Source organism: Lathyrus oleraceus, chromosome 6 (assembly GCF_024323335.1).
Source record: "Lathyrus oleraceus cultivar Zhongwan6 chromosome 6, CAAS_Psat_ZW6_1.0, whole genome shotgun sequence".
NCBI classification, from domain to species: Eukaryota; Viridiplantae; Streptophyta; class Magnoliopsida; order Fabales; family Fabaceae; genus Lathyrus; species Lathyrus oleraceus.
The window spans coordinates 13,047,665-13,058,978 of record NC_066584.1 but is presented as its reverse complement, the minus strand read 5'-3'; the positions used below and the strand labels follow the sequence as shown (position 1 = coordinate 13,058,978).

Here is an 11,314-nt window from a genome sequence, read left to right as displayed (position 1 = left end):
TGATGGAGTCAAAGCTTATAAGTTATGGTGCCTAGAGCCAGGTCACAGGAGGTGTATCACCAGTCAAGATGTATTTTTCAATGAAGTTGTGATAGCTTTCAAGAAAACTGTTGACGTTAGTCGAAGTGCACAGATATCTGAAGAAGAGATGAAATAAGAAGAGATTCTTGTTGAGGTGGAACATGTTGATGCTGAATTGTGTATCCCATATCAAGTTGAAGAAAAAGCATAAGATGCTGAAGATAGTGAGGAAGATGAGGAAACTGTAGATGACTACCAGTTGGTAGGAGATAGGTCGAGAAGAATCATCAAGCCAACTGAAAGACTTGGGTATGAAGATCTCATTGCTTATGACTTAATATCCGCAAGTGAGGTTCTAGATGAATAACCTAGAGACTATAAGGAAGTTATGAGGAGTCGAAATAAGATTGAATGGCTGAAGGCCATGGATGATGAGATGAAGTCTCTTCAGATAACCACACTTGGGAACTGATCAAGAAACCTGCTGGAGCTAAGTTAGTCAATTGTAAGTGAATTTTCAAAGTTAAGAAAGGAATCAAAGGAGTGGCGTCAAAGAGATGCAAGGAAAGATTTGTCGCAAGGGGATTCACTCATAAAGAAGGTGTCGACTCCAATGATGTGTTCTCTCCTGTTGTGAAGCACATGTCCTTTTGAATGTTACTTGCCATAGTGGCACAGTTCGACCTAGAACTAGAACAAATGGATGTGAAAACTGCTTTCTTGTATGGAGATCTAGATGAAACAATCTTGATGAGGCAACCTGAAGTGTATGTAGAAAAGGGTAAGGAAGATTATGTGTGCAAGTTGAATAGATCTTTACATAGACTAAAACAATCTCTTAGATAGTGGAATATGATATTCGACAAGTTCATGGCACACGTAGGTTTCACTAGAAGTCAGTTCAACCACTTTGTTTACTTCAGATTTTGACCTAGAAATTCATTTGTTATTTTGTTGCTTTATGTGGATGATATTCTCATAACAAGCAACAATGTCGAGGATGTAATGAAGGTGAAGGTTGAACTCAATAAGGAGTTTGATATGAAGGATTTGGGAGCAGTATCCAGGATTCTTTGGATTGACATCCGAAGAGACAGAAAGCAGTCAAAATTATGCTTATCTCAAGAGACATACCAACAGAAGATTCTCGACAAGTTTGGTATGTCAAATTTAAAGCCTGTTGTGACTCCAACAAACCCTCAATTCAAGCTGAGTAAAGACCAGTGTCCCAGTACTAAGGTCGAAAGAGCTTATATGAATAACATCTCATATGCTAACATAATAGATTCTTTGATGTATGATATGGTATGTACTATACCTGACATATCATATGTAGTAAATCTTGTAAGAGATACAAGGAGAATCTTGGAAAGGCTCATTGGCAAGCATTGGAGTGGACTTTAAGGTACATAAATGAGTCTCTGAACAGGGTCCTGATTTATGGTGGAGCATATGGTGAAAATAGTAAAGCAGAAATTGAAGGGCATGTCGACTCTGATTATGCAGGTTGTATGGATTCTAGAAAATATATTTCTGGATATGTGTTCCCTATGTTTGGCACAACAATCAGTTGGAAAGCAACACTTTATAAGGTTGTTGCCCCATCAACCACTGAAGCGGAATATATCTTCATCACTAAAGCTGTGAAAAAAACATTGTGGTTTGAAGGTTTTTCTAAGGAACTAAAACTTCAAGGTCGAATTATCACTGTTAAATGTGATAGTCAAAATGCTATACACATGTCGAAGAATTCAACCTATCATGAGCGAACCAAACACATCGATGTGAGACTGCATTTCGTCAGAGGGGTAATCGAGTTTGGAGAAGTCCAAGTGCTAAAGGTTTCGACATATCACAATGTTGCTGATATGATCACCAAGACATTACCAAGTTGCAAGTTTTTCCACTGTATGCAGTTGATAAAGTTGCATGAAGAAATCTAATTTGTTCCCTTAATGTTATAGAGTTTGTTCCAAGGTGGAGATTTGTGAGATATTGGATCGAACTCTAGTATGATCGAAGGATAACTTCTTGGTTCGATAATTCAACATGACCTTAGCATGTCGTCGAAGTCTGTTCACATGCTGTAGTCGAAATATGTTAGGATTGTTAGCATGTCGAATTTGACCTGTTTGTTATGCCCAATTGTTTAAGTTAGTTTGTTCTTTATGTTAGCTTGTTTAATGAGTCTGTGTGTAAAATTCCATTAGATTAGTGTGTTAGTTTTCTCATAAATAACATACTAGTCTCTCATTATTGCAAAACGCAAATCCTAATTAAGGTGAGAGATGTTATTTGTTATTCTGTAACACTTGTATTCTTGTTTCAAAGAGAAAGTAAAGAATAATAGTTTATAATCACTTTTATTGTTCTTATTACTTTCCTCTTTTCTACCCTTGTGGATTTCTTGCTGATTAAGAAACCAATTATACTTTGTAATTCCGACATCGTTTTTCACAATATTATTTAATACAATTGAGTTTATATAATCATTTTTATTTTACAATTAAGTAACTCATTTCAAATTTATATTTATATATAAATATATTTTATATTGTATTAAATAAATTTTCTATTTCACATGTCATTATCAACACAATACATAATTTATTTTAATCAACAACTACCTTAATTTAAAAGATAAAATTCTTATTTTTAAATATTAAATACTTTTTTTTTCACGGGTCTCTTTTTTTCTCTTTGTATTTTTATTCAATTAATTTTTATATAATTATTATTCATTTTAAAATTAATAACTAATTTTTAATTTAGGTACGTATCTAAATATATTTTAAATCGTATTAAATAAATTTAAAATATTTGATTATTTTTTATTTTAAAATTAAGTTAATGATATAGTAGATTTATAAATTTCTATTAAATAACTATAAAATTATTTTACATTATTTTTAAAGATTAATTGCTATACATTGTCAGTGTAAAAAGTTTTACACTGTCGATTCATCACCATCATCCGCTTGTATTACTTTATAGATTTTTAAAATAAAAGTCAAATTTCTTTTAATATCCGACGTCTATGATTAATTGACAGTGTAAAATCTTTTTACATTGTCGGTGTATTTCAATTAAACTCTTATTTTTAATAAATTTCTACGCTACCTTTAATCTTATATAAGACACATTAATCGCATAACATACATTAATTTTATCATGTCATGACTTTTACATATGCCGCCTATCATACCCACTTTTCATGTCCGTGACTCATTCACCTTTAATAGGATCACGATACCCTTCCTAATCCTAATATGATAGGGTTTTTCATTGGCAGTGCAATTTCTATTATATTATATATCTTTTTATAAAAATAATTAAATAAAATAATTTCAATAATAAAATTAATATCATTTATTAAAATACTCATAATAATTATAATTCATAAAATAATTGAATAAAATAAAATTATTTAATATAAATATAAATATTTTTATTATATGATTTTTTTCAGATGATATAGTTTTATTGAAAGAGTCGAAGAAAAATTTAAACGAAATTTGAAAACGAACTTTAGAATGTAAGTTTAGCAAAAGAAAAAGCATTTTGAATTTAGAGGTGAAAGTGAAGACCATGTCATCCCATAAGTTACGCGGTTTAAATATTTTGGATCTGTAATACAAAACGATGGAGAAATATACGATGATGTAAACCATTGAATTCAAAGAGAGTGGTTGAAATGGAGGAAGGCTTCCGAGATTTTATGTGATAAAAAGATACAACTCAAATTGAATAGAAAAATTTATCAGACTGCAATAAAACTTGCGATGTTGTATAAGACATAATGTTGGGGTTTAAGAATCGACACGAGAATAAAATAAACATATAAGAGACGAGGATGTTGCATTGAATGCGCGATAATACTAATATTATAAAATTATAAATGATAATATTAGAGAGAGTGTTGGAGTAACACTTATAGTAAAAAAAAATGAAGGAGAGAAGACTTTCGCAGTTTAAACATGTAAAGAGAAGATCTTTAAATTCAATAGTTAGTGGTAGAGAAAAACATAAATCTATAAAATTTTGTTTGAGAGTTTGGAGGAAAGGGAAATTGAAGACTTCCAAAAATGAACTTTTAAAAAAATATAAAAAATATTTGATATTTTTTAAAGAAATGATTTAATATAAAATTATAAAAGAGTTGTAATTATTATTATATTTTTTATTTTCAGAATTCTATAACAATATAAAATATATTTGAAAATTTTATATAAATCCTCCAAAACACTTTAAAATCTAATTTTGAGTGGGTTTTGGTATTATAAATAAATGCAAACCAACCAAAATCTTTCATTATTTTTACTCAATTCTCTTTTTTTTCTTCAAAATTTGGTTTTTTTAATGAGATAACCCACTTTTTCGAAAAAATTCTCAAAATACCCCACTTTTCAGCAAAATTCCCAAAATACCCCACTTTTAGGAGGAGGCGCCAATTGGATTGGCGACTCCTCTTAAAAATTGCAAGGAGGCGCCAATTGGATTGGCTAGGGCAGGTGCCCTAGCCAATCCATTTGGCGCCTATGTGTAATTTTTAAGAGGGGTCGCCAATCCAATTGGCGACTCCCTTAAAAAAGGATCAAATGAAAAAACCTCCAACATGAAAGTTGTAGATCGTTTCAATACAATGAATTTGGATATAAATTTTGCATCATTTGGATTTTTTATGAGAAAGTTATGGGCAGTTGAAGTTGGACTTCTGAGTTTTTCAACTATAATCTGACCTATAATGTCTTGCATTATTGCATGTGTTTCTTTTAGAGTTATGAAATTTTGTCCAACATAACATTTGAAGTAGACATCTCAAATTTTGCAATGCACTTGGTCCCACCTCAAAATAATTAAAAATGAGTGAGTTAGGTCCCTGCGAACTTGACCCAAAATTAGGGTTTCTGTCACACACACATTTTGGTTTCCAACCGGTGAGTGTACCGTGACGTTAGAAGACGTCTACATGCTTTTAGGACTACGAATTGAAGGCAAAGCTGTTAATGGTAAGACCAACTATGCAAATTCAATTTGCATGGAGCTTTTAGACACTGATTTGTTAGATGATAATGCTAGAGGTCAAGGTATACTACTCTCACGCCTAAAATCATATTATAATAGTTTATATTTAGATGAGCATTCTACCGAAGATGCTCGAATAATCAAAACTAGATGTTACATTATGTTGTTACTAGGATCCTTTTTATTTCCCGAAGGTAGTGGTTCTAGCATGCATATTATGTACTTACCTTTACTTAGACATATAGATAGAATAGGTAGTTATAGTTGGGGATCCGCATGTCTAGCCTATCTCTATAGTTCGTTGTGCAAAAACTCCCACAAAGACACATCTACATTTTCTGGATGTGCTGTTTTGCTACAAGCATGGGGATGGTCAAGACTACCGTCTCTAGCACCGGTCAATAACAACCCCTTCACTTTTCCATATGCAAAAAAGTAAGTTGTTTAAATTTCTATATCTTTACTTACTTCCTTACAGTTTAGTACTCCATTGAGATGTCTACTTAAATTGTTATGTTGGACAAAATTTCATAATTCTAAAATAAACACATATGATAATACAAAACATTATAGGCCACATAACAATTTAAATGTCAAAGAGTCCAAGTTCAGGTGCCCATACCTTTCTCATAAAAAATGCAAATGATGCATAACTTTTGTCCAAATTCATTATCTTGAAAAGATATAAAACTTTTATGTTGAAGGTTTTGTCATTTTGAGGCTTTTATCATTCAAATAGAAGGGCTTGAATTTGGTCCCTTTTGGCAAAATTCACATACACATGTTTTGACAGAAACCCTAATTTTGGGTCAAGTTCGCAAGGACCTAACTCACTCACTTTTAATTATTTTGAGGTGGGACCAAGTGCATTGGAAAATTTAAGATGTCTACTTCAGTTCTTATGTTGGACAAAAATTCATAGCTCTAACACAAACACATGCAATAATACAAAACATTATAGGTCAGATAATAGTTAAAATGTCAAAGAGTCCAAGTTCAGGTGCCCATACCTTTCTCATAAAAATTGCAAATGATGCAAAACTTTAGTCCAAATTAATTATCTTGAAAAGATCTACAACTTTTATGTTGAAGGTTTTGTCATCTGAGGCTTTTATCATTCAAACATAAGGGCTTGAAGTTGGTCCCTTTTGGCAAAATTCACATACACATGTTTTGACATAAACCCTAATTTTAGGTCAAGTTCGCAGGGACCTAACTCACTCATTTTTAATTATTTTGAGATGGGACCAAGTGCATTGGAAAATTTAAGATGTATACTTCAAATGTTATGTTGGACAAAAATTCATATTCCTAAAAGAAACACATGCAACAATACAAAACATTATAGGTCAGATAACAATTGAAAAACTCAGAAGTCCAACTTCAACTGCCCATAACTTTCTCATTAAAAATCCAAATGATGTAAAATTTATATCCAAATTCATTGTCTTGAAAAGATCTACAACTTTTATGTTGGAGGTTTTTTCATTTGAGCCTTTTTTAAGGGAGTCGCCAATTGGATTGGCGACCCCTCTTAAAAATTACACATAGGCGCCAATTGGATTGGCTAGGGCAGGTGCCCTAGCCAATCCAATTGGCGCCTCCTTGCAATTTTTAAGAGGGGTCGCCAATCCAATTGACGCCTCCTCGTAAAAGTGGGGTAGATTGGGAATTTTGCTGAAAAGTTGGGTATTTTGAGAATTTTTTCGAAAAAGTGGGTTATCTCGTTAAAAAAACCTAAAAATTCTCCCTTCCCATTCCGTCCAAGCTCAAAAAAAAAAAAATATTATAAATTTTCTTTTTTGAAATTAAAAATTTAAATAAAAATATAAGTTTAAACATGACAGAAGTTGTATATTATGAAATCCATTGTTGTTGCTACAAGATAAATACAAATTAGACGGTTTTATAATAAGACGGATAAAGATAAAAGGAAATAAATAAAAATGTGCGTAACAGTTGCAGAGAGCATAAAGCGAAAAATGGGTGAGAATATACTTTACTTCCTTTTTCTCTTTTTTCTCGTCTCCGTTACAACAGTTCCTTCCTTCTAATCACTTCCATCCTAAATTCTCTCCTTTCTCCATAACTAACCAATCCCTTCCTTAACTATTTCTTCAACATTTTCCGTTACCTCTTATATTTCACAAACAACGTCTTATTATGGAACTTGTAACCGCAACTCATCTTTTACTCACTGCAACGCTTGGACTTCTCATTTTCTTCATCTTCGCAAAACTTGTTTCCATAGCAACCACCGACAATAGCACAACGACAAAACATCGTGTTCAGGAACAACCGGTTGGTCCGGTTCTTCAACGGTTGGCGGTTCAGTCACCTCAAACCAAGAGCCGAGTTGGTTTTGTTAAACCGGTTCAAGTTACAACAACAACAACGACAACAACTAGTTTAGAAACCGACGACGCTATTGTCAATTCCGATTCTGGAGTTGATGTCGAGTTGCCACCGACAAACTCAAACGTTGACGAAACTGAACACGATGACATAGGAGTCGCTAAGGTTGAATCTGATTCCGAGGTTGTTGAATGTTTAGAAGAAACGGTTGTGAAAGGTGGCGATTCTACTGAAGAGAAGAGCATTGAGTATGTGGAAGAAGCCACCGGAGAAAATTCCGGTGAGAAGTTAGTTTCTGATGTGGTGAGCGAAGGAGAGGAAAAGGAAGATGATGAAGATTGGGAATGGGAAGGGATTGAGAGGAGTGAGGTGGAGAAGACGTTTATGGCGGCTACGGAATTTGTTGCTGAGAAAGGGTATATTGGTAAATGCGGTGATGATTTGGAGATGGTGTTGTATGGACTTGAGAGAGTTGCTATTGAAGGACCTTGCCGTGAACCTCAACCAATGCCGCTTAAACTCTCCGCACGTGCTAAATGGTATCAACTTTTTTTCTGAAATTTATGTTTTTTTTACACAACATTTATGTTCTGTTTTATGCTTTGTTTAATCATAACTAATTTGCATTGCCTTGTTCTTTTGGTCTGTTATGTTATTTTGGATTATGATAATTTTGAATATACTAATACTAATGCTGTTTATTTAGTTAGTACTACAATGTTGTCGCATCACTAGGATAATAATAGAAAATTAGTAAGAAAATGGTGAAATTTGTGCTAAATGTCTTTGTAAAAGTAAGTCTTTAGGCGGGTTACATTTGGTGAAGGTTTGATTCGGGAGAGTGTCTTCCTCTCAATATCTCATATTTGAATCGTGCTAGCTACTAACAATTTTTCTGATGGGCCAGTTCATACAGAGTTTTTCTCAGACTTTAAATGTGGTCCTCGCAAGTGGACGGTGAGATTGATCCCCATGACTTTAAATGTTAAATGTCTTTGTAGAAGTAAGTCTTTATGCGGTTTACATTGGCATTTTGTGAAGACTCGAGTCTTAGAGTGTGCTCCTCTCAAGGTCTCGGGTTTGAATCCCGTCATGTGCTAACAATTTCTTTGTTGGGGTTCAGTTCATACTGAATTTTGCTTTCGTTAAATGAAACCCTTGCAAGTGGACGGTGGGATTGGTCCCCTTGAATTAGTCGGCCTTAGTCAGTCACAATGCCATATACCATGTTTTAAAAAAAATGTAGCTTACTATAGTATTCTTTCTCTATCAAATGAATAAGTTGTTTCTACACTTGAATAGGAAATGGGGTTGCTTAAGTAACTTAATGGAGTCCTTTTTGTATGAAAACTGTGTTAGGTGATTCTAGATTAGAGTAGGAAATGAAAATCAATTCTGCATAAGTTCAAAACATCTACTAAAATAAGCTACTTGATCAAAATTATAGAAATAAGTTGAGGAGAACTTAAAAAGATATTTTAAGCTATTTTTACACAATAGAGTTATCATTTAGTCATATTAAGGAAGGACCCACCATATGATTGGTTATGTGACCCCTTTACTAGTAAGTTGTACGTGTCGAAATTGCTCCAATCCAATCACTGCCAAATTTTGTTTAGGCACAGAAAGGTGATGAAAATTTGTTCTCAAGGGTTAGAGGATAAGTTTGAATCATTACAAGAAAGTACATAGAACAAAACTGAATTGAATACACTAATCCGTAAATAGGTGTTAGGCATCACTTGGTTGTTCTCATATATTTGATTGGTATTCCATAAGAAGTAATGTACACAAAATATGTATTGGTAATTAGCCAATCAGTAGAACGAAGACGCAAATATTATTCATTATGGGAAAAAAAAGTGTCAAATGCTCAAATTGGATGAATAAATGTAAGCAACACATACCGGTGTGCTGTAGAAGTTACACGGTATAGGTTGGTTGCTAGTCATAATAACTGTGTTGAGAGCTGCTTTTTTATGAATGATCAACAGTACTGATTACGTTGTGCAAGGAATGCTTGGCAAAAGCTGGGGAACATGAGTCCAGACGTTGCAATGGAGCAATATATCGGCCTTGTTTCCGATAAATTTCCTGGATGGATGAAAAATACTTCTACTGTGAGTTTTGTACTCGAGACGTATTGTGTTTAATAGCTTTAGTCACCCGAGCAATGGAATTGAGGATTTTTTTTATTGTTGTTATTTGCAGGGAATGAGTGAAGGTGGACCCTCGGGATCAGAAGTTTCTGAGTCTGCTGCTCTGGGTTTGAGCTCAGCTTCGTCTCATCAACAAACAAGCTTAGCAGACAGGTAGTCCTGAACTTTTATAATCATTCCTCTTAGTTGATCAAGTGTATGCTTGGGCAAATAATTGTCGACAGCGATTTTGTATGAATTTGGTTTAGCGAGTGTTTGGAATCGCGGTGGTACTGCGTCTTTATGCTATCCGCCATAGAAGCTACTACTCGGAGCTTCAATTTCGATTCAAAACATGTTAGTTAAAATTGAGTGTTTGTTACTCTAAAAGTAAGCTGATCTAAATATGAACGTAAGTTTTTTCGATGCAAAAACTACTTTTACTCAAATCGAGTCAAATGATGTAGCGTAATCAAACTGTTCAAGTCATATAATGTCCTCACATATATTGCTCTCACTTATAAGCACATGTTCAGGCCATATATTATCTGATGTGATGTGAGACTCTTAACAACACCCCTCACATCCAGAATTGGACATCTGGAGTATGAAAATAAATGGTGGTCCAACGAATCTTAAACCAGACTCTGATATCATGTTAAGAAATGTGGTTGAACCTAACTCATTCCTACGAAACTTGTTTGTAAGGTGAAGATTGCCTCCACTTATAAGCATATGTTCATGCCATAAATGTCTCTTAACACAAACATACCAAAATCATATATGTTCCGACCTCAAAATAAAATAAAATCATACCTTTATGCTTCTAAATAGACATTAACCTTTTGGTCAATATTGTTCGATTCAAATTTTGCTTCGCCATGGCTCATCAATCTTCTGCATATCTGATTTTATGTTGTCTATCTCTTGCAGGAAACTTGTTCAAGAATCTAAGTCTGGTGCCCAGGAGTTTATCCCATATGCAGAGTCAGATTCCGAGAACAATGTAAGATTTTGAAATCATTCACAATCATGACATTGATGAAATTGTTTGGTTAAAAATGCCATGGAAAGTTTCAGGTTAAAAAATGATGGCATACCGCACCATGGGACATTTTCCTACATTCATTTCAGCTATAAGAAGACTGATCCTAAGATTATAAGTTCTTTTTCAAATTATGCGAGATTCTCGAGCTGTTTGCTTTCTCCTTTATTACTTAAATTATGTGTTGATTGTTGATGTGTTATTCGATATCGATCCGATGAAATGTTAATAGATATTTTCTGTATATAAATAAATGCATGTAATTATGATCTTATCTTCGGTAGAAGGTTCAATAATTCCTATTTGTTATATCAAATTTACAATTCATATCTCACTCTTGCGGCGATTTTAAATGTGATTCAATGAAGCTCAATTCAAAAGTGTGTAATTTTGAATTGCTTGCTTAGTAATGTGAAATTCAACTATCCAAATTATTGAGTGAAGGGTTAAAAAGAGTTTGAGGGTTAGGATTAAGGGTGTAAATATATACTAACATTTAACTATTAATAATTTTTCATAAAAAAAATGGTTACATTTTTTAGATTTTGATAATGGTAAGAGACTAGCTATCTCTAAAATCTATGCCTCAACAAATAAACAAATATCGTTGGACACAAAAACAAAAACAAGTAAAAGTTAAAAAATATAGGTAAAATATCATTTTTTTTCCCTTAAATATATCTCTTTAGGTTCAAATTTGTCCCTTAATTTTTTCTTGTCATATTAGTCT

At 33.3% G+C, this 11,314-nt stretch overlaps 1 protein-coding gene across 1 annotated transcript; it reads left to right on the top strand.

Annotated features, from left to right (window-relative positions):
* The first annotated feature begins 6,964 nt into the window (after positions 1 to 6,964).
* LOC127092043 (acyl-CoA-binding domain-containing protein 3) lies at positions 6,965 to 10,858 on the top strand. Its single transcript, XM_051030820.1, has 5 exons — positions 6,965 to 7,940; positions 9,416 to 9,521; positions 9,613 to 9,713; positions 10,473 to 10,545; positions 10,620 to 10,858. The coding sequence occupies exons 1-5, from the start codon at positions 7,210 to 7,212 to the stop codon at positions 10,629 to 10,631; spliced, it is 1,023 nt and encodes a 340-aa protein (XP_050886777.1). The 5' UTR covers positions 6,965 to 7,209; the 3' UTR covers positions 10,632 to 10,858.
* Positions 10,859 to 11,314: the final 456 nt, after the last annotated feature.

What these genes read in the sequence shown, in the direction of transcription:
- LOC127092043 (XM_051030820.1), top strand. Translation starts at nt 7,210, where the DNA reads ATGGAACTTGTAACCGCAACTCATCTTTTACTCACTGCAACGCTTGGA. An exon ending in CTCTCCGCACGTGCTAAATG is followed by an intron (nt 7,941 to 9,415) that starts GTATCAACTTTT and finishes ACGTTGTGCAAG; the next exon opens with GAATGCTTGGCAAAAGCTGG. An exon ending in CAAACAAGCTTAGCAGACAG is followed by an intron (nt 9,714 to 10,472) that starts GTAGTCCTGAAC and finishes TATCTCTTGCAG; the next exon opens with GAAACTTGTTCAAGAATCTA.